Genomic DNA, 23,752 nt, shown 5'->3' on the forward strand with positions numbered 1-23,752 from the left:
TGAAGCCCCCGGGCCACACTTGCCTTAGATCTTCTCCAAGGTTTTTTTTCAATGTTGCTATCGCTCGGAATGACTCGTGGAAAATGGATCCAAATACTGATTCATTGATCATCTCTTTATTACCCACGATGCACATCCATAAAGCCTTGACCTCCCGTGACCTTGTCTGCAGTCGAACAATGTTGTTTTGTTTTTTTTTCTATTTTTTAAAAACCCCTTAGAAACTGAGCGGAGGTGGTTGAGATGACATCAGTCTTGGAATTTTTCCACTACACTGAGGGTCTCCTTCTCTTCTTCTCTCCCACCTCTTCCTCCTCCTCCTCCTCCTCCTCCTCCTCTGCGGTGGGAGAGTCACCATCAACCCACCTCCTGCAGGCGTCGGAATCCCGTGACGTCACGCCCTGGCGCGTTGCCTCGGTTACAGTTGACGTAAAATAGAAAAAAAAAGAAAGAAAGTGGGCGTGTTTTCCGGGAACCACGTGGTCCGTATATAAGGCAAAAGCCCAGAGCGAGTCGTGAGTTCTTCTGGCAGAGAGAGCTCAGTGGATTCTGCGTCAGAATCATCATCTCTTTGGACTTTGTTTGTGTTTTTGAAATTCATCTGAGTTTTATGTCCGCGTCTGGATTATCTCTCGACATGGCCGTGACCGAGGCTGGATGTGACCTCACTTACTGCAAGATGAGGGGGATTGTAACCGTACTTACCGGTGAATATAACGTTTATTATAACTGCATTTTTTTTTTTTTACCTATTTAAGAATTTTTTTTAAATAATAAACACGGCGTTTAATTGAAGTTTTTTTTTGTTCTGGATAATATTTGTTATTGAAAAGTGCGTGTTTGCAGAGAATGAATGAGTTGACCCGAGACGTTGCGTAACCCCATAAGCCTGCAGCATTAACAGGTTTTTTTTATGTCCTGTAACAGGACGTTTTTTTTTTTTGTAAGTGACCCAGTGCAGATTAACGCTACAACATCTTTTATTTTGTAACATTTCAAACGAGTTGACCTGTGTGTTCTCTTTATTTAACGTTCAATTTGTGCAGTAATTCACCTGCAATAACACTGTAAGGAACATTTTCCATATGTATATCTACACCTTTTTCAGATAAAAGGTATATATTTCAAGATTTTTAAAGATTTTTTCTCTACCTATGTATATTTGAGTAATCTAGACTTTTACCTTAAATGTCTTCGACGATGTAACTGCAACTGAAAATCTAACGTATGGTGAATTTTAGTCAAGTATTTATGTTTTTCGATCTCATTTTTCATTCCCAGCTTTCATCAAGGAGAGGAAGATGGGGCTGAATGACTTCATCCAGAAGCTGGTGTCAACCCCACATATCTGCCAACAGTAAGTTCTCACCTTTATTATTATTATGATTAGATTTAGAGATTTATATTTTCCTTTATTAGTCTCACAAGGGGAATTTTCCGCAGCATCAGGGGAAAACAAGAACACAATAACCAAGGCACACACAAAAATTGAAAAAAATAAAAGGTTGATTAAAATACTTCAATAAGAATACAATATAAATACATTCTAGATTATTATTATTATGTCCTATATATATTTGAAGAAACATTATAAAAGAGAGGTCACTTCCTGGCCTGTTTTCGGTTCTAATCTCCGGCCCATTCACGACTACGGGTCCAATCCAATCAGCGATCTTGGACATCCTGTGAGAAAACCCTAATCCGGAGTAAGAATAGGGCTTTCATGACGAACCGCTGCACAGTAACTGCCTAATCACCTTCGCAACAAATCCTCTCCGTCCCCTAGACGAGGATAAACTGGTAATTGAATTATTACACGATACACCAACAAGGACGGGTGTCGTGTCCTGGACTCCCAGCAGGGACCGTGGAAAAAAAAAGAAAAAGAAGCTGGATCATCCAGATGCTCCCGACGAAGATCTGAGTCCCACCGAGGCTTCTTCTCAGAGTGGGTCAGCCAACCTTAAGCTTTTCCCAGACAGACTAATCATCCTTGACCTCGCAGGATACTTCCCACCGCCGCCGTGTTAGAAACACCCTTGAAGTTTTTATGCATTTTTTTTAGAGGAGGATGATACAGCAACGATGTAATTCCTTAGAGAACTGATACATTTTTCCAGAAAATAAAGTTTATTTTTTCATATAAAAGAGAAACTAAAGCCGCCTTGTAATCTTAACTTTTCCAAAACCAAATAAAATTGAACGTATTTTAATTATTTATTTACTACAATTACTTGGTTTTCTAATTATAGAGACAGTTTACAGAAAATATAAGTTTTTTGAAGAAGAAATATTGTTGTTTATTTGAAAATGTTTTTTAAATTCCATGTTTTTTTAATATTTCAAAATATCTCTAAGTATACTCCATTATAGAAATTATATTTCAACAATCCACTTGTCAATTATTTAATAATTATTTCCCGCCTCTTTTTAAAAGAAAATACACTAAACAAAACCTTCAAAAATGTATGTTTAAGGTGTAATTTCTATTTGTCATTTTAATTTTGTTTCCATTTCTTTTTTTCATTTTAATTGTTTGATTAAATCATATTCATTCATTAAATCATATTTATTTATTCAAACAACTAAAAACTATATTCCATTTTCTGATTCTCCCCCCTTTATTTTAAGTTTAATTTCTTTTAAAATCTATGTTGTTTTTTTCATTATATTGTGTCTAAAAAGGTCCTTTTTGTGTGTTTTGATCATAATAATAAGTTGGATTATTTTAAATTCCTAGATCGTTATCACAATTTAATTTCTTTCTTATTTAAATATACATTTTCCAAAACGTTTATTCAATTGTATTGGCAATCTTCGGAATCAAAATATTATTAAGTCTGATAAATTTGTAATTCTTGTATTTATATGTATATATATATATGTATATACTGTGTTTTTAGGGAAAAACTAGTATATACAGTATATATCACTCTTAAAACTCTGGCAAAACTTCATTAAGTTGTTATTTTTGCAGGCTTTTGGCATATTTCTTTTCAATAAACCGACTCTTGTTTCTTTCAGCGTTGAAGTCAACAACTTCCTAAAGATCGATGAGAACCAGAACGAGGCGATCGAGGAGGATTTCCTTCCCGGAAGACCTGTAAGCACGAAGATATTTTATGTTATTTACTTTTTCCAAGTATGTTATTCACAAAACGCTCCAATCTTCTCCCTTCCAGAGGTGCCTGACTTCACAGAGTTCCCTGGCTGAAGAGATTCAGTAAGTAAAAAAGCAGGTCAAGTTTTCTGAACTTTTTGTTCGATAACTAAACAAAAACAAACATCTTTCTCCCGCAGGATCAAACCGTGTGATTTTGACTACTTGAAAATAATCGGCAAAGGTAGTTTTGGAAAGGTGAGCCTCTCTTTGTTTTAACTCTTGGCAACGATTTCTCCTCTTCTTTTTTTTTGACACAGATACTAATGTTTGTTTGTTTTTAAACAGGTTCTGCTGGCTCGACACAAGGAGTCGACCAAATATTATGCTGTCAAGGTGCTACAGAAGAAGATCATATTGAAGAAGAAAGAGGTAAATGGGACGATTTGACTGGAACTGATACATCAAAAGTGCTAAGATAATTAGCAAGCTAGCTTAGATTAGCGCTGACCTTTTAAGAACCGGATTTAATTGTATTTGATTAAACTTTAAGCATAAAAGATGTATTAAAAAAAACAATTGCATAACATTATATAATTTGTCCTTGATTTGTTGTTGATATTTTTGCATCTAAAGTGCTACAGTTTTAGCTTCGTTGTTAGCATGTATAGTTATATTCCTTTTTATTGGTGGTAAAATAAATGAAAAAATTATTGAAAAATAAATGTTGTTTATATTTCATCAAAAGCATATCATGGCATAATTTCACGGCCCTCTTCCGGTTCCGAGTAAAACTGATCAAAATCAAGATCGAAATATAACTTTTAATATATGCCTTTTTTTAGGACTTTTCTCCTCTATTTTGAGTATTTTGTTTTTGGGAGTATTTCTTTGCTCTCTAAATAAAAGTTATATTTATTTTAAATAACAATAAGAAGCATATAAAACCCAACCCAACCCAATATTTCTTTATTCGTTTTTACCATAATATTTTGGCTCCTGTCTTATAATGTGTCTTCATAATGTGACCCCTGAGGAAATTCAATTGCCTACTTTTAAAAAATTAGGATTTATTGCCGTTACAATCTCTTCTTGCTACAAAACAACATGTCCAAGTACTCGATAATGGTCACCCCAAATACAGTATTTAAATGACAATCGCAGTTACTTAAAAAGGCCTTGGGTTTAAAATATGATCAATTATTGAAAGAGAAATCTTATGTTTCAGCAAAAGCATATCATGGCGGAGCGCAGCGTTCTGATGAAGAACATCAAACATCCCTTCCTGGTCGGGCTGCACTACTCATTCCAGACCACCGACAAACTCTACTTCGTGCTCGACTACGTCAACGGAGGAGAGGTAAAAAGAACACCTTTCTTTTTTTTTAAATCACTTATCTCTTGAGTCAAGTGCTTCATGGATCTTTGATTTTTTTTTCCCCCCGCAGCTCTTCTACCATCTCCAGCGAGAGAGGATCTTCCTGGAGCCCAGGGCGAGGTTCTACTCCGCAGAAATCGCCAGCGCGCTCGGCTACCTTCACTCTCTGCACATCGTGTACAGGTGAGAATAATGGCTGATAGATAGATAGATCATCATCGGGAAATTGGTTTTCCAGCACACAGCAACACAGACGATATATTCATAAAACAAGAACAAAGTGCAATAAAAAGAACAAAGTGCAAGATGAAAAAGTATTAGGTACAAAGATTAACATGGAATAGAATCATCTTTTCACTTCGCTCCTGCCCCCAAACTCAGAATTAAACAATCTAATAGCACGAGGAATGAATGAGTCCCTGAGTCTATTAGTGTTGCATCTGTGACTCCTTGATAGAGACAATTTGGTAAATATACCATTAGATAGATCTTCATCGGGAAATTGGTTTTCAAGATCAACGCAACACAGACGATAGAGTCATAAAAACAAGAACAAGAACAAAGTGCAATACAATGAACAAAGTGCAAGATGACAAAATCGAATTATTTAGAACAGAGATTAAGGAAAAAGAACACAAAGATTAACATGGAATAGAATCATCTTTTCACTCTGCTACTGCCCCCAAACTCAGAATTAAACAATCTAACAGCACGAGGAATGAATGAGTCCCTGAGTCTATTAGTGTTGCATATGCTAAACTTGATAGAGACAGTTTGGTAAATATACCATTTGGTCGGCACCGCTGGTCTACAGCAAACATTTCATTCATTTGTTTTTACTCTACAGGGACTTGAAGCCGGAAAACATCCTGTTGGACTCACAGGGCCACATTGTCCTCACGGATTTTGGACTCTGCAAGGAGGGTCTGGAACCCAACGGAACCACGTCAACATTCTGCGGCACACCTGAGGTATATATCATGTTTAAAATAACCTTATTAATAGTAATGTCAGTAACTATATACTTCTAGAAGTTTTGAGACGACAGGTTGTTTAAAGACGATGTTATCTTCGCAGTATTTGGCGCCGGAGGTTCTGCAGAAGCAGGCGTACGATCGCTCGGTGGACTGGTGGTGTCTCGGGTCGGTCCTCTACGAGATGCTCTATGGACTTGTAAGTCAACAACTCTCTGCTTTCTTTTTTTAAAGGAGGAGTTTCTCAACTGCTGTTTTTTTTTCGTCCTCCAGCCTCCGTTCTACAGTCGCAACACAGCAGAGATGTACAACAACATACTACACAAAGCTCCGGTCCTCAAACCGAACGTGTCCAATTCGGGCCGCGAGCTGCTGGAGGGTCTCCTGCAGAAGGACCGCAACAAGCGGCTGGGATACAAGGACGACTTTGTAAGTTTGTGACTCGAATAATTCACGGAAAAGGATAATAATAATAATAATCCAGTGCTAACGTTTCCTGTGTCTGTTTCAGCTCGAGCTCAAGTATCATTCCTTCTTCTCTCCCATCAATTGGGACGACCTGATGGACAAGAAGATTACCCCTCCTTTCATCCCCTCTGTGGTATGTTCCCGATTATTTTTTCTGACTAATCACAAAGTTTGAATCTTTTATTTTGTGCGTTCATGATTAACAAACCACGCCTCAATGTACTATTCCCTTTTAAAGGGTTGTAAATACTGGCCTCTAGTGGCTATTTTGGAGATTACAATTGTTTACTTGCCCGTTTAGACCAGAAAAGATGTTTGATTTTGACCTAAAACAAATTAACAATTCGATGTTTTGCTCTCACAGAGTGGCCCCACCGATCTCCGACACTTCGACCCGGAGTTCACCCACCTACCCGTGTCCTCCTCCCTCGGCAACGACACGCCGATGGTGACCAGCAGCGTCAAGGAAGCTGCCGGAGCCTTTCCAGGGTTCTCCTACGGACCCCCCGCGGGGATCTCCTTCATGTGAACCTTTTTCGCTTTGTCTCGACCCATAGAAAAAAAACCCACCTGTTGGTTTTCAACACCTGGGCTAACAAGAAGGATTCAGACACATGTGTGGATGAAGACACCACTGGATCTTCTGACCTTCTGCTGCTCATGACTCGTGCCAAGTATGGTGAAGGTCACAGGTTTGAATCCCGCCACTGACAACTGCTGGTGATGGGATATGGAAAGAAGTGCCTGAGGTTAACGAAGCAGTTTTTTGGAAGGCAACTTCATCGCTACGATAATTGCCGCGAAGGGGGCGATGCCTTTTTTTATTTTACTTTTTTTTTTTTTTTACTTCAATGTTCCATTTGCACATGAGATACTGTTCTTATATCAGTCGAGATCGCTCTCGGTAGCTACAGATACAGACAGAAAAGTGACTTGAAAGTAGAATCTCTGTCGTCTATTATCAACACATATCTCTTAAGATTATCAAATCGTTCGATCGTAGTGACCAAAAACGAAATAAATTAGCGATTTAAATTTGTTTTTTAAAGCTTAAGGAGTAGATCAAGTGAACTATTCAAAGAGGAAAAACTTGCTGAACCTGATGAAAGTTCTTGAATGATCAGATTGATTGAAAGACGATTGGGAGGAAACGTAACACAGGCTTCATCTATGGTTTGCTTTGACTTGGATTGAACCTATGAAACGAGTTTCATTGATTTTTCAGATTGCATGTCAGCGACCTTTGTATCGATAAAAAAAAAGTTTGATCTGAAAATATCCTGGTTAATCGTGTCGCCCTGAATTACTATCCCATTCCGCCTGATTGAGAACTTTAAATATATCATATCGCATTCCATTTTCTGAAACTATATCTTCATAACTTTGATCAAATATCAACAGATCTTACGACTTATGGTCTAAGAAACCAAATGTTTACCACCAAAATCTTCTCGGCACGTGTGATCAATTCCGCTTTTTTTTGTTACCTCGTAAAGATTCCTGTAAGAGAAAAAAAAAAGTATATTTAATTCACTATTTTTTTATTTGATTCTATTTATTGAAATCTACACTGTTGATCGGATTCAGCCAGCAATAACGGATCGACGGCAAAAATGTTTATCTGTTTTTGTATGTCCGCGTCATGTAGAGAAGAGCCGCGAGTGTTGTGTGCCTGTACAGTGAGGCCTGATCCACTTCTGCATCTTCATATCACCATCATCACCCAGAATGTCCCTTTCGCTCCTCTAGAGATTTGATTTGGATAAGTGCTGACTTGAGTTTAAAAAAAGAAACTAAGAAGAACCGCAAGTGAAGTCGGCAGATGAGCCTTTTTTTTTGCATGTTTTGGTTCCTGAAAGTGCAATAAAATCATGTTAGATATAAAGAACCATCACTTTAGAACATGTTTAGGTTTCATTTCTAATCGAAATAACTGAGCTAGTTGAAATACTTTCATCTATGTTGCATTTCAAAAGAGCAAAGCAGAGTTATATTGTCTTCTTCCATATTTGGAAGCGTTGTTCTCTTTCTGTATTTTTATTTATTATTATGCTGTTGCTCCTGAAAGTAAAATCCACATGATTGAACTGTAATCTGTGTCGGACATGAAAACTAATAAAATCTTAATTGTATGCACATAAAGTGTGTCCGTGTAATGTTTGTCTCTTCGAAAGTATGTCTCAGTTTGTTTGTTTTAAATGACGAGGTAGGAGTGTTTATGATGTTTGCTGATGATATAGTGATTTGTAAGGAAGTATGATCTTAAACGTATTTAAGTTAATATAAATTGTGTGTGGATGAGGAGAAGAAAAGAGGTGGATAAATCACTCCTGCAGAAAGACCAAAGTTAAAACATATTAATCAACTTTTATTTTCTGTAAAGGACACTACTGAAGTATATCTGTGACATCAGAATATTGAATGGCTGAATTTAATATTCAAATGTTTAACCTTTTTTTCATTATTGAAAAGTTGTTATTATTAGATATTTTTAATAAGCGAATTCAATTATATCTATATTAAAAAGTTTACGTTTTCTTAATAATTAAATGTGATTAAATCGAATATTTTCAAATAAATGTATTTACTTAAACAGTTTGATATAAAAAAAAAACGTTTTTCTGAATTTCAGATATATTTTATTCAGTAATACTACGAAATTCATTTTTAAAAATTACCTTTAGAATTACAAGATAATCAGAAACACAACACAGAAATTAAATAAATAAATAAAATGTAAAACCGAAAAAATGCATTCCTTTTTGAAAACACTCTAACCCCTTACTCTGAAAACGAAAGATAAGTATTTTTATTAATATCATAATAATAGACAAAGATCAGATTTGTTTTACATCCTAACGTCATTTCAGGGCGGCGGCTATTTATATCCAGTGACCCCTGGTGTTCATTTGTTAAACTACTGCTTTTTAGTTGTAATTATTTGTTACATTTATAACAAAATGCGCGTAAACTCAAAATGTTCGTATAAACATGTCGAATAAATATTTAAACATGTACATTTTATTGTTTTCCATCAAGAGGTATATTTTTACATTTTCCCCTAAAAATGAAATAAAATAATAATATTAAATGTAATATTGTTTAAATAAAATAAAAAAACGAAATATAAATATGCTTATTCGCTTAATTCAAAATACATTAATCGATTTTCGGAACTATTTTTACGCCGTACGCATGCGCAAATGAGTGCCTCTACGGCGACTTCCTGCCAAATAGTGCTCCATATCAACAGACAAAGCTGAAGGAATAATCTTCATCTCTTTACGCTTAAACCAAAGCGTTCACGTCTCGGTTCTTTAAATGGTAAGTCTGAGTCTAACCTTCCTCTTTTATTTCAGTTTTTCTTCGCTTTTTTATTTATTTATCGACATATATATATGTGTTCGCTGCACGAGCCAGCCTGTGCTGCACACGCTGCCATTCCTGTACCCACCTCTGAAGCTAGTGGACCCGACTAATGCCTGGACGTGTGAAACTTTCATACTCGCTCTCAACTCATGAGTTGAATATATATATTACTAACTTAATCTAATGCGACCGTGCACTTTGTTTTTTAACAGTTTCGATCCATAGTTTGTGTTTAAAGTGTGTTTTAAAGAAGTGCATTCTATCAGACTTTAAACGGGGGCGGACTAAGAGCTGGTTCCAATAAGTCAAAGTCAGTGACAGCGACTCACTCTTTTATCATTTATTTAATGTCGCGTTTTATTATGAATATTACGAGCTTTTGTGCTTGTATTGAATGTTTAAAAAAAAAAAACCTGTGACATTGGCACTTGAATTAGGATGTTGAAGTTGACCGAGGCGACAACGAGCGATTGGTCGAATTCCTGGTGGAGGCGGGTTCACTTCCCTGGCTTTGTTTATTCCTTATGTTGGAAGGAAAGAACTTTGTGATCAAGAGATGTTTACATTGTTTATGGAGGAACTGAGCAAGCCAGCCGTAAAGGGAGTAAATGGACTTCAGTGTTAAACTTGATGCTACTATTAGTCCAAATAATGTAAGATAAGAGATATAATAAAATGAACCTTTTTCGTCTCACATTGGTGAAAAATTGAGGTTGTCTCAGTTGCATTTTACTAAAGACAAAATCAAACTTACCTGGCATATGTCACAAATATAATACATATTTATATATACTGTATATATAAAATGTAAGTAGGTTTTGGGCTGTGATTTGTCAATGCATATGAATAGTTCCATGTTTAAAAAAAAAAAACATTTTTAGTTTTTAGAACATGTAACCTCAACCCATAAATTCTACTCATCGATCTGAGGTAAATTAATGGACGTGTTATTGTTTTTAAAGAGCAATAAGTGATTTGAAGTCTTTCATTTTTCGACTTGTCGGCTGGAAGATCGCACAGCAAGAAGGTTGCAGGTTCTCCTTCAGCTTGAGGCAACGTCCGTCTTTGCTGGAGTTTGTATGCCATTTTATTTTAGACACTAGTCATTAAAGGGCAACTAATGTGAAACTCCGACTCTGCTGACTCACTCACGTTGTAAACGTTGAAGTAAAGAAACAGAATTATTTCTTGTTCAAAAGTGTGTTGCATCGTAAGTATTGGTACATGACATTTCCAGGATGGGCTGGATTTAACGTCCAGCACAACACTGTATATCAGTGTTCCCCCAACAACGAGCCGGGGCCGGTACTGATCCACAACTCTTTGCTAGTGGGCCACACAGAGAGGCTAAATTGATTGTACTTAATTTCTGTTGTATTGATTTATTTTTTATTTTTTACCATTTATTTCCAAAGACTTTTTCGGTCAAGTTTAATCAAAATAAGTAAAGAAAATAAGTTAAATAGACAAAAAGTCTCAAATTAAACTCGAGATTTTGTTTTTTATCTGAAGGCTGAAAAATAATGTGGACATTATACCAGTGCTTGGTGCAAAATGTTTGGGGACCCCTGTTGTTCTTAAACATAAATGTATATCGTTTTTAAAAACAATATGACCCTAGATACACTGTGGAATACAAATGTATTTTTAATAAATGCACATTAAAGTAATTTATCGTCACATTTTGTTTATCATCGCTGACCTTATTTCTATTTAAATGTCAGGTTTTTAGTTTTAAATGATCGGAGCCTCCTCAGAAAGTACAGTCCGTAAACCTTGTGTAAGAGGACAGATGCTCAGCTTTTCTGTTGGAGGAAACCTTTTTTCCGAAAACGTGCAGCAGCCTCACACTTGTGTGTCTCTGCCATTTGACCTACATTAAATTCTCCTTACATCACCATCACGATAGAGGTTTTCACTTTCCCAAATTAATCGTATACAGCCTTAAGAAATTGCAGATTCAGAAATTGTGAGATTTATTTGTTAATATCATGTGACTCAAAACAAAGTCATTTGGTAATTTCATTATTTTAATGACAAAATAAATAGAAATTATTTTATTAATTACATTTCCATTCATTATTTCATTTATTTAGTAAAACATTTTTTTATGACCAATTAATGCACGAGTCTCTTATATTATTTGGGATTTTATTTTATTTTATTGTATTTAATTTCCTTTTATTTCATAATGTATCCAAAACACCACAAAATGTTCTTAGTTGTTTCACAATACTGGATAAAACATTTTCTGATTGACGATTATGGAAATAAATCTGTAGTAAATACAATTTTCATCACATGTTTTCTGTTTTATTTCTTTGGTTTGAGGCTCCGTTCATTTCCGGAGCTTGAGCTCTTCTATTCACCTAATCTCAGGTGCAGGTGTCATCTTAAATTAAGGTCTCGTGCCGGAGGAGTGACACGTGCCGCCCTTTTCTTTTGTCAACACCACATCCCATGTAGCGATTACCTAAAGAAGGGAGGGTTTTGACCCCCCCCACCCCATGAAGCTACATATAGTCCAAAATCACAGAGGTTTTTGTCTGCTGTCTTCAGGGTCCAGACAGACTCGGCAAGTCCAAAGAGTAGGCTGAGAGCAGGCAGGCATGTCGGGTCACTCTGCCGGAGAGATGGACGAATCACAGGATCTGCCGGTGAGAACGAACCCACGCATGCACCCGGGAATACTTGGAAATCGGTTGGAATTTAAAAATCGGTACCGGTGTGATCTGTATGTAATTTTTATGTCGGCCTTTTTAATAATATTGTTACATTTCTCTTTCAACACGAATCAAGATGTCATCAAGGAAAAAATGATGGTTTTAAAGTTAGACAAAAATTGCAATTTTATTTAATTAAATAAAAGTTACTGGATATTACGATACAGTGTCGAAGTCATTGTTTAGTATGAACAACACAACATTTTATAGAAACGACATATAACTTCTCTGTTGGCCACAATCGGAGGACTCGACTAATACTGTAGATTAATTAAATAAAATATATTTATTTAACTTCTGTAAAAATAAAAACCTTAAATAAGACGGCGTCGCACAAAACACCGAAGTCCTGGGACGGATGATATAACAAAATGATTATAAAAATCTCAGAGAAAAGTGTGAATAAATCTAAATAAAACTGGCTACAACAATTTGAATATGTAAACACGTTTTCTAAGTTTTCAAAAAAGAAAAAAAGAAAAGCTTTCTATTAAATTGCATTAATTTCGATTTGATTCGGATGAAATTGCTCTGCCCTAAAACCTTATTTATTGAAGTAAATCAACTGTTTTTCCATGAGTCTTGACAAGATGAACATCTATCCTCTATTCCAGCAGGCGAAGAAAGCCAAGCTTGATCATCCCATCGACAGGTTGGTGGAAAACGAACAAATTGCGAATGTTTACAGAGGTCAACTATACATGTCTCTTGTGTTTACAGTAACTCAAACGACGGCAGCCCAGGGGATGTGTTGGGTTCATCTCGGCAGGAAAACTCCTACTCTTCACTCTCGACGGCTCAACTGGATCCAGGTACAAAGAGAATCCATATGGTGTCTGCAATTGTTGCATTTGGTCGTTCTGTTTGCGCGGTGACACCATGTTTAGTGGAAAATTATGAATGAATTGTTAATGATGTCAAATGCTGTTCAAAAGTGTTTTTCCCATTTTTCACGTCTCCCTCAATGTCCTGCAACAGCTGAAATATTTAGTCCTTGTTTTACATTCTAGATCAGAGGAGTCCAAATCTTTAGAGCAGTCCATGTTACAGGTGAAAGAAAATCTTCAGAATCGCCTAAAAAGATGTAGAGGTTTGAGTTTTATATTTGCTGTTCCTTATTTAAAGTGATGGTTCACCCAAAATTCAATCATTTTCTACTCGCCCTCATGTCGACTTGGAGGCAAAAGATGTTTGTTCATTTTAATGTAGCAACTGGAGCTCAGTTGTCTTCTTCATCTTCGTCCATAAGGAACTTAAAAACATCCAAATACCTCCATACTACTCGTCTGTAATGTCCCTCTTGTATTGAAGCCTTGACATTAGGAATTGTTTCTTAATGTAATTCAAGTAAGTCTTCATTTTAAGTGACTTCCGTCACTTAATTGTTTAATTGAAGATACACTTTTAGCTGGATCTGAGAGACCTTTTTCAGATTTATTTTTACGTTTTTCCTAAGAAATTTCTAATGTCAACGCTTCAATACATAAGGATGTTACAGAGTATGGTGGTATTTGAATGTTTTAAGTGTGTTTTTTTTTTTTTTTTTTGGACGAAGACGAGTGGGCATCAGTGAAATTCAAATTTTGGGTGAACCATCACTTTAAACACTGACACCATATAAGTCACCACATCAACATGGACATTAATCTATTTTGATTCTGATTTTATACCAAAATAAGTCCAAACATTAGCTTTAAAATCTGTTTTGGGTGAGCTGTATCCTCTCATCCTCAGTCATTGCCAGGATCTTGTGGGATGTTATTGTTCCTTTAGCTGCGGAGGACAGAATAACTACTTGCATCCACATATTTTTCCATATAGCAAAAGTAAACATGTTTTATTACAACTATTATACATTCCAGTGTGTTGTCCAGCCTTCAAGTATAATAACAAACCTAAACATTTGTCTTTATAAATGTGCAAATAAAAAAGAAAATCAAGAAACAATATACATTCTGATAGTGGTGAAGATCCGCCTTAAAGTATAAAAGGTCTCATGTTTTCACATTTTCTTTGCCTTTTAAACACCTCTGTGACTTAAGTAACACTTGCTCCTTGACAGTGACTCTAATGGAAAAATAAAATGTATTTCAAATCACATTAACTCAGCAAAACTGAGAAAGCATCTCATAATTTTACATAACATAACTTTACATTACGTTTACATAATGTGACAATTAAGTATTAGAACTCTGCTGGTACCGAAGTATTAGTTCTTATGACAACTCTGTAAGGGATATTTACATGTATCAACATTTTATTAGTTTGATAAATGTTCTTGTGGTTGCAGTGGAGCACGAGTCGCCCGAAGGAGACGGAGCAGCGGCTTCTTCTGGAAACGCCATCAACTCATTCGTTCATTCTGGTACGAAAGTTCTCGAGTTCGGTGTCATTTTCGAAACGTTGCCTGACTGTGATCCACTTTTACAGCCGACAACTCGACTGCCACGTCCGAGTTCAGTCAAGAGGTTTATCAAGAAAACAAGTGAGTGATGTGCTTCTTGGAATTCGTTTGTGGGTTTTTTTAACATGTTTTTTTTTTTGTTGTTGTACCGATTCAGTCCAGCAGTGACATCCTACTCCAACCAGGTGACGTTCCCTCCACTGGCCCAGTCCACAGTATATTCACCATTTCCTCAAACAGGCCAGACCTACGGACTCCCCCCTTTCGGTTCGTCCTTTCTCACGACAGTTAATTCAGTCTCTTGTCTGCTCACTAATACCTCGGCTTTTATCATTCAACCCTGTCAAGGCCCAACTCTGCTTTGGCTCTATATAGACTCTTATTATTATTATTATTATTATTCCCAGACACACACGCGCGCACACACACGCACACCCGTGTGTCTGAGGCTGCTTCAGTCTTCACTGCTCTCGCTGCAACCCTCTGCTTCCATTACTCTCTTTCCTCTTCAGGTGTTATGTGGCCAGGCATTAAATCAGAGGCGCCCTGTGGTGGCCAGCCTGGGTTTCTCAGCTTCAGCACCGCATACACCTCCACCCAGCCAGGCCAGCTGCACTACTCTTACCCGAGCCAAGGCAAGCCCAGAAACTGTCTCACACCACCGTTGCTTTCACACTCCCCGCAAATGTTTTTTTTTTTTTATCCCCAGCCACGTCTTTTTTATCTGACTCTGTGCAAAGAGTTCTACAATTTCCATCTTTTTTTTTTCCTTTTTTTTTCCAGGGTCAAGTTTCACAACATCGAGCGTATATTCCAACATCCCGTCGGCTACAGCCCCGACCACCGCCTCCACCCCTGTGGCTCATCAGGTAAGAAGAGTTATTTCTTTAGTTTTTTTTGCTCACGTTGAAGTACCAGAATTCTAAGACGTATTTTACTTCTACTACGGAGCCTGGCGGCGCAGTACTGTTGATATTGTAACCGATTAAAACGACAGTGTTTTGGTATAAACCAAGGAATTTATCAATCAAAAGTTTTAAATGGACGTTAATAAGAGCCAAACTGAGGACATAGGCAATCAATTTGCCCGGTATGTTTGTAGGAAAGGACAAACGAAGATATATTTTAGTTTAAGACTGTATTGTAATCGGAGTAATACTTGCCGCTGTAGACAGTTTGGTAAATAATCATTTTTATGTTCCCCAAACCTTGACTGCTAAAACATTTTTTAACCCTTGTTTGATTGAGTTTAAATTATTAACTCTAATCTCTTTTTTTTCTTCTTCTACTTTTGCTCGTGTGCAGGACTTCAGCAGCTACAGTTCTCTGGGACAGAATCAGTTCTCCCAGTACTACGCTCTCCCGCCCAGCTACGTGCCTGCAGGGCTGCCCAGTGGGGACGACACCGGCACCGGGGTCGGCGGTGCCGCGTATTCCGGCGTGAAATCGGAGGAAGCGGCGTCGGCCGGGCTGCCCCCTAGAGGTGATTAAAGTCCTTAAACATAAAAGAAAAAAAGTTTACTGAGATACTGAGTTTTAGCCAATTGTTCTAATCACTTTTTTTTTTTATCAGACGCGTTGCCACCAGAGAACCTTCCAGCCGGCGCAGCTCTCCCCGCCACTGTGTCTCTTCCCCCTGCACCCCGAGACCAGGATGATGTTGCACGAAGGAATTCCGTGGGCAAGGCGAAAGGAAAAGGGAAGAAACCAGAAAACTCGCAACCTGCCGACGGCGATTTGGAGGTAAAATCTTCTTTAGCAAACCCTTGTGTCTGAACTAAAAGTACTGTGAGATGATTTTCTGAAAAGTTAGTTTGTTGCTCATTTCATGATGTGTGTAGAACGTCATTCTGGAGTTTATGTTCATCATAAAACCATGTTTTTTTTATCTATTAATATGCATCAGGTCAGGTTATCAAAAGTGTCTTAGAAGTCTAAAATAATCTAAATAATATCCCTTTAAAATTACAAACATTTTGTGTGTTCCTATAAATGTAATTAGTATAAGTATTTAATCAACCATCTATAATATCTTAAAGTATTATTATTATATTGTATTTTTTGTAATAATTGGTAGAGGAAACAGGGAAACGGACACAACAGAAGCTTTTATCTCTTTTGTAAACACTCTTGTTAAGCGACACAGGAAGTTTGCAGCGGAACAAGGAATTTACGACATTGCAGTTACAATATTCTGACTCTGATTACGATCAGATCCTTCAAAGCTGTTAAATGAAAACAAATGTGTAATCTTCAGCCTTAACTCTTTACGGCCTCAAAAAGTAGTTTTCGTTTGTCTTTTAGAGATCCTGCGATTTCCAGCATGTTTATTGTAGAATTTAGATCTTTCCTATTTTAAGAACACTGTTTATTGCACATTTTTTAAGATGATTTTAAACAATATATAACCTAAAATATGGGAATGTGGGAGATAAGTAATAATATTGTTTAAACTAGTAATTACTACTAATTTAAAAGAGGTTTTTTTTTTTTAGACTTGGCCTAGTATTAGAATATTTTTTAAATAATGAATGGGATTAATAATCTATTTTTGATTAATTTTTATTGTTGAATAATCATTATTTGTAGATGATCAATTTCATCTTCTGCTGGATGTAGATGTTCATGTATTTCTGGTTGTGATTGTTCATGGATTAAGAATTAGTTTTCATCTGTGGATTTATGTTTAGGTTCTTCATTTGTGATCCATTTTCTTTTTTTCCCTTGAAAATAAAGCATGCTTGTACTATTGACTAAAGAAGATATTATTTCAATTCCTTGTGCTTCAAGTCTGAATAAAAATAGTTTTATTTTTAAAAAAAAAAGGTATTTTAATTTGAAAGCACTTGAACAATATTCCCTTTTTTTTCTGGAACAATCTTGAGATTTCTTGTCAAGATTTATACTTTTATAATATACTATATAATATATAATATATATATATATATATAATTAATTTTATTTTTTGTATAATTGTAGGCATTGAGTTGATTCTAAAATTATATTTTTAGTTGTCCTCCTTATTGTCTTCTTGTGTTTAAATAAATACTATTTTATTGTTTTAATTTCTACACTACACAAAGCACTATATGTCTCCCAGTACACATTCTGTTTTTAACTCTTCTTTCCTTCTTGATCATTTTTAACGCTAATATTTTCTTTCCCTGCAGCGTGTCTTTCTGTGGGATCTGGACGAGACGATCATCATCTTCCACTCGCTTCTCACGGGAACCTTTGCTCAAAAGTTTGGGAAGGTTTGTGTCAAAGAAAAGAAAAAGGATTGTTGTATTCTTAATATTATCCAAGAGTCACGAAGGTGTTTGTGCGTTTGCAGGACCGAGCCAGTGTGATGAACCTGGGCCTGCAGATGGAGGAGTTCATCTTTGAGCTGGCGGACACGCACCTCTTCTTCAACGATCTGGAGGTGCTCATTTCTTAACAGTGATGCATGTGTGTCGTATTGAGAAAATATGTATCTCGGTGGATGGATTTTGATCTCGATCTCTTTAAGGAATGTGATCAAGTCCACGTTGAGGATGTAGCTTCGGACGATAACGGACAAGATTTGAGGTATTTCACTTCTTTGCATTCTCTCCTTTTAAAACCGTATTAAGCGTCATTCGCTGATTTAATTACTTTTCTTTCAAAGCAACTACAATTTCTTGACGGACGGTTTCAACGGCGTGAACGGCGGAGGAGCAGCCGGAGCCACGACGGGAGTCCAGGGAGGCGTGGAGTGGATGCGCAAGTTGGCTTTTCGCTACCGGCGGCTAAAAGAGATCTACAACAGCTACAAGAGCAACGTCGGTGGTGAGTTCCCGTTGACGATGTACAACAACAACTGAAACATTTAATTTCAATCACATTATTCTTTCACAATATCGTGGTTTTTGTCGGTTACGTTTTGTTTTTGGTGTTTCATTCACAACTTTATTGGCACTACAGCAGGGTCCCAAATATTTTCACAGATTGTGATATTTCCTTTTTGTTCTTGATTGTCAATCAATCTTAATTTTTTTGTTTGGTCACTACATCAAATTCCTTTCATTTGACGTCAGTTTTACTCATATTTTTATTTATTTTTATTTATATGTTACTTATGATACTTATTCAGCAATGTATATATTTCCACAGTGACAATACTTTTTTCTCTCTTTTTAAACGAACAACGGCTATAAAATAAAATGCAACTATACCCTGGAATAAAAGATTAAATAGTTATAACGATGAATGAGAAACAACAGCCATGATAATACTTTTTTTAAAAAAGAAGGGAAAAATAAAATGAAAGAAAATTAAAAAAAAACACAATTAACAAGCAAACCAAAGGGTAAATGTATTAAATAAAAATGGCTAAACCCTTATAAGTGGACAGACGACGACATTCAAGTATGTTAATTTAGATCCAATATTAATAACGTGAGCTCCACTCTCACCCCTGAACCCACCTCCAAAGGATGACGCATAAAGCATATTGACTTGTAACTATTTATCTATCAAATTTTATTACTTATATTTCCGTCAGGTAGTGCCCGTAAGTCACTAAAATATTAAATAAAAGGGTTTCCATTTAACAAAAATGTCTCTGTAGAGCCCCTCAATGTGGATTTTGTTTTATAACTTCAGTTTTACTCTTTGTTAGAAGTTCTCTTGTTGGAGTCTTATTCAAACTTTTGACATCAATAGTTCTAATATATTAGTCGATCACATAAAAATGGATCTACTTTGGCTTTAAACAAACCATCCGACGCGGCACATTAAATCATTTGGAGAGATGTCTGGATTAAACTAATGAAATGTCGTAAAGAAGTGAGACGGGCTTCACAGAAGGATGTGTTTTTGAACCAATGTAGTGAAGAAATATCTTATTCTACCTTTTAATGTGTGGTTCTGCTGCAGGGCTACTAAGTCCAGTGAAGAAAGACCTCCTTCTACGGCTTCAGTCCGACATCGAGAACGTTACGGACTCCTGGCTCAGCACGGCGCTCAAATCTCTGTTGCTCATCCAGTCCAGGTGAGAAGTCGTTTAGTTTTCAACCGAAAACATGCCGTGGCAGCGATACTTCTGTTGGTTCATTAGTTATGATCAGTAAAGAGCAGACGAAACGCTGAGCTACAGTTATTATTGACGTCTATGGCCACAGAAAAAATAAACACGTGGTCGGAAAATTCTCTGGCGAAGAATCCTGAGTCTTTATTGACCAGGAAACCATGGAAAGGATGGATCTAGTCACATGTTTTGTTGTCGTGCCAACAGAGGGAAGAGTATGAATGTGTTAGTCACCACCACTCAGCTGGTTCCTGCTCTGGCCAAAGTTCTGCTCTACGGTCTGGGAGAAGTTTTCCCCATCGAGAACATCTACAGCGCCACCAAGATCGGTAGGAGAGACCTGCATGTTCTTCTTTATGTCGGCCCGTACTAGTACATGAATATAGAAATGCGATTTTTGTACTATTCAGGTTTTATTTATTGATGGTGTGACTCCGGGTATTGCTTAAGTCTTTCAGTTTTTTCTTTTTGTTAAAATACTTTCTTTTTTTTCATATAATTTGTATTGAAACTCTCTGGATAAAATATAAAATTAAATCGTAAGGTTTTTTTTGTTTCTTCTTTATAGAAGTATATCAGTGTCATTAGGATATAAAATGGTTAAATTAAACATTACAAAAATGTTTTAAACCTTTTTTAAGTATTTAATCCTTTTTTTAATAAAACATTTTAAATACATATTTAATAATTTGTATATTAAAAGGTTCCTTTTTTTTCTTCAAATTAAACTTTTGCTTCACAATGAATGGTTATTTTATAGAGTTTGATATTTTAATTATATTAATTAAACAAAAAAGTCAAAGTTCTTTTTTTTCTTCTTTTTTTAGCATTTTCTTTTTTTAAGCATTTTCATTTAAGTGTTTTTAAAAAATTAGAATTATTTTTTATGCTTAGTCTGTATTCTATTGGTATTCTAAATCCAATAACTAAATATTTATTTTTAATCTAAATTCAATATTAATGATTATCTTTTGATTAGTAGCCTTTAAATTTACTTTTCTAAATACAGTATATATATAGTTTCAGAATTATTTTTCATGCATAAAATCGACTTATTGTTTTATCTAAATTTAAAAAGAATGTATGTTATTGGATGTTGTTATAATAATGCCATATTATTACTTGTATAATATTTATATAATTATATTTATTTATATAATATAAAATTATATTATTATTGGGATTCGAATGTCAAACTAAATATTTATCCTGAAATTAAAACATTTGAATTGTAAAGTTTAACTTTCAATATTTAATATTCTGATGACACTGATGCACTTCTTAGTTTTGGCTCGTGCAACAGTCACGTTGTATGATGTCATCGTTCACTCCTGGTGTGACTTGTCGTCTCTGCAGGAAAAGAAAGCTGCTTTGAACGAATCATCTCCAGGTTCGGGAAAAAAGTGACGTATGTCGTGATCGGCGACGGCCGTGATGAGGAGTTGGCAGCAAAACGGGTAAGAAATGTTTCTACATTTTTGTGTGTGTGTGTGGAGTTAATAACTTTAAACACCCTCTGCCTTTTTTAAGAAAGTTTCTACTGTAAAATTATTTAATCTCTGATGTAAGAAGACACTTACCTCGCTAAGGCTAATGGCTGCAAAATCTTTCCGATAAATAAGAGACACAAAATGTTTATGGTGTTTTTATATAATTCTGACATGTATTAATATGGTGACTCTAGACTATTGTTTAAATTCTTCCCTCAAAAGATAAAATACAAATGTAAAGAAATATATTTGTAAGCTGTCCAGTTTGTTCATGTTTTAGTTGCAATTAAACATCCGTCCGCTAGATGTCAGTATTCATTACGTCCTTCGCAGCTAAAGTAACAATGAAATCCTTTGAGATCCTGGCTATGACTGAGGACGAGGGGATACAGTCGACTCAAGCAGATTTTAAAGCCGATGTTTGGACATATTTTGGTTTCAAAACAAATGAAAGCAGTTACGACTTTGTGGTCTGTAAATTCTGCAACACCAGAGTCAAGTACCCGACAATACTGCAAATATATCCTTGTTACTACAGTATCACAGTACAGTATATGGTATCGCTAGATCCTTGCCAACAAACACACCCCTGATCTCTGTTCACTGACCCTGGTCCTCTCGTGCAGCACAACATGCCCTTCTGGCGGATCACGACACACGGGGACCTCCTGTCTCTGCACCAGGCCTTGGAGCTGGACTTCCTGTAAAGCGGACTCTCCCACTCGTACATTGAAGCTCTCACGAAACGACTGTTACGGTGCGAGAGCCGGGACACTGACCGTAGTCACCACTTGACCTTTCGCTCGACGGCAGCTTTTACCTCAACGGCAGAAACTGGCACTGATCTGGACACAGAAGGGGAAAAAAAAAAAAAACATTTTAATTTCAGTTCTGTTTCTAAATGTTATGCAAGGAGCATTTTTTTTTGTTTTTAATTTGTACGTCTCTCTCTCTCTCGGGTCCGACAGCCAAAGGTTCTACACTCTCGCTCTTCGTCCTGTTTTGCACTCTTTCTAACGACCTCCTCGCAGGAACAAAGTTACGTCCTTCAACCACTGTGACACTCAAAACGCTGCACCTCGTCAGTCGAAACTTCTCTCGCTTTAAAATCCTCGACTCGGTGCAGAAGTAGCTTTTCTCGCTCGGAAACATCCAAATATCAGTAGAAGGTGACGTTTTCCAAGCCGGTTCGACACTAATATTTAGGTATATTTGAGCTTGTTTGCCGTTTATGTGGCTTCCTGAGCTGCTTTTTTGTTCAGCCACAGGTCGTCAAGTCGTGGACGAACTAAGCACCGTGGCCTCGTCTTTCTATAGTCTTGACTCTGACACAGGGATGTTTTAATGTCCACTTGGTCGGCGACGTTTTTTTGTTTGTTTTTTAAAGAGCATCTTAACGACCGATCCACTGACGCCAAAAATACAGTCACGGAAATACATTTCAAATCGATCTCGGGTTAAGTTTAACAGAACTTTAAAAGAAGAATTCAATTTAAAGTCAAGAGTACAGTTCGCAGGACAATCTTCATGCTGGTTTAGAGACGATAACGCATGTTATTTTTGTGTTTATATGATCCAGTATTTGGCTCATAAAACCCCAAAGCACATTTCCAAGTGTCCTTCCAGAGTTTTAGGAGGATTTTTCATCACTTTGTTCCTAATGAAAGCTACAGCAGCCACATTGAGGAAATTACTTTTAAACCAAAAAAAACAGTAAGTTTGCTTCTTTTTTTTAAATGCCTTACGATCTAGACAAAATAATGATTGTGTTTGATTCTTTTCTGACAATCTCAACAACACAACTGTGTTTGTTTTCACTAGAGTCTGTCCTGATGCCGACTCCATGCGGCGTCGATACAAGGTTCTTTAAAATCCAGTATTTGTACCTGCAGAAGAGGAAAAAGTAAATGTAGCAGCGAAAACTCAAGTCAGTTGCCGAGTTGAAATTATTTTTGCGTTCAAAGTTGCTCTTTTGTGTCGAGTTTAACTGTGATGGAGATGTTTTCTGACAATCTGGAGCGAGACTGCGGCGAATCGTGGTTATTTCCTATTCAGAGGAAGGAGAAGGTTTGAGGACTTTTGATTCAATCCTGAGCCGGAAGTTCAGACTCGAATGCAGCTCGACCATTAAGAATGTTTTTTTTGTTTTGTGTATTTGCTTGTAAAACTTTTGCATATTTATATCGTGCCTTTAACCAGCTGTATGAGTAATCTCAAAGGGAATTATGTAAGTTTTTTTTTTTTTTTTTTTACACTTAACTTTGTGTTGTACTATTATCCAAAGTGTTACTTTTTTTTCCTGAAAACTAAAGTTTTAAAGCTTTAACGTGTTTGATGTTTTTCTTATTTAGTTTTGGTTCTGTGCGTGTCATGAAGCGGAAATGTATGTAAGTCAATTACGTAGGTTTGCTTAAGTAAGGGTCTGACAAAAAAGGGGAAAAAGTCAATATAAATGACAGAGGATAATGAAATAAAAATTAACTTAAAACCAAAAATGGAGGAGAGTAGGTTTAGGCTGATTATACAGATGGTTCAAAGTTGCTTGAAATAGCAGAACTTCCTGTATTAACTGCAGGAGGGCAGTAGTAACTCCCATGACTATATAAGCAGTGAGTTCTCAATGTAAATTCATCTCATTTGTAAGTCAAAAGTTGCGCAGACATCGGTGAAATAAGGTCACACCAAAAGCTGTGGTGAAGACGGAGAAGGCCAACTTCAGAGCTGGAAAAAAAAGGGGTTTGTATAGTAAGTAAGTAAGTCATTTTTATTTGTACAGCGCTTTTCTAGACCAGGGTC

General features: G+C 36.4%; 2 protein-coding genes across 4 annotated transcripts; both read left to right on the forward strand.

Annotated features, from left to right (window-relative positions):
- Window positions 1-532: 532 nt before the first annotated feature.
- Window positions 533-7,636, forward strand: LOC148083288 (serine/threonine-protein kinase Sgk1). Its single transcript, XM_087786460.1, has 13 exons — window positions 533-707; window positions 1,282-1,357; window positions 3,025-3,103; window positions 3,183-3,223; window positions 3,301-3,358; window positions 3,449-3,532; window positions 4,329-4,460; window positions 4,549-4,661; window positions 5,326-5,449; window positions 5,556-5,651; window positions 5,726-5,881; window positions 5,964-6,053; window positions 6,285-7,636. The coding sequence occupies exons 1-13, from the start codon at window positions 611-613 to the stop codon at window positions 6,447-6,449; spliced, it is 1,311 nt and encodes a 436-aa protein (XP_087642586.1). The 5' UTR covers window positions 533-610; the 3' UTR covers window positions 6,450-7,636.
- A 1,466-nt stretch (window positions 7,637-9,102) lies between these two features.
- On the forward strand, window positions 9,103-23,591 carry eya3 (EYA transcriptional coactivator and phosphatase 3). 3 transcript variants are annotated; one of them, XM_087786461.1, is made up of 19 exons: window positions 9,103-9,244; window positions 11,849-11,946; window positions 12,627-12,664; window positions 12,733-12,824; window positions 14,303-14,377; window positions 14,443-14,497; window positions 14,574-14,683; window positions 14,929-15,051; window positions 15,200-15,285; window positions 15,722-15,899; window positions 15,990-16,159; window positions 17,587-17,670; window positions 17,751-17,840; window positions 17,928-17,986; window positions 18,066-18,226; window positions 19,316-19,430; window positions 19,674-19,795; window positions 20,823-20,923; window positions 21,583-23,590. In XM_087786461.1, exons 2-19 carry the CDS (start codon window positions 11,899-11,901, stop codon window positions 21,661-21,663), a joined length of 1,788 nt encoding a protein of 595 aa, XP_087642587.1. In that variant the 5' UTR covers window positions 9,103-9,244; window positions 11,849-11,898; the 3' UTR covers window positions 21,664-23,590. The 3 variants fall into 3 exon arrangements, with proteins under 3 accessions (XP_087642587.1, XP_087642588.1, XP_087642589.1); XM_087786462.1 differs by having other exon boundaries at window positions 12,630-12,664; XM_087786463.1 differs by lacking the exon at window positions 14,929-15,051 and having other exon boundaries at window positions 21,583-23,591.
- Window positions 23,592-23,752: the final 161 nt, after the last annotated feature.

This window comes from Callionymus lyra, chromosome 3 (assembly GCF_982586985.1).
Source record: "Callionymus lyra chromosome 3, fCalLyr1.hap1.1, whole genome shotgun sequence".
In the NCBI taxonomy this organism is placed as follows: Eukaryota; Metazoa; Chordata; class Actinopteri; order Syngnathiformes; family Callionymidae; genus Callionymus; species Callionymus lyra.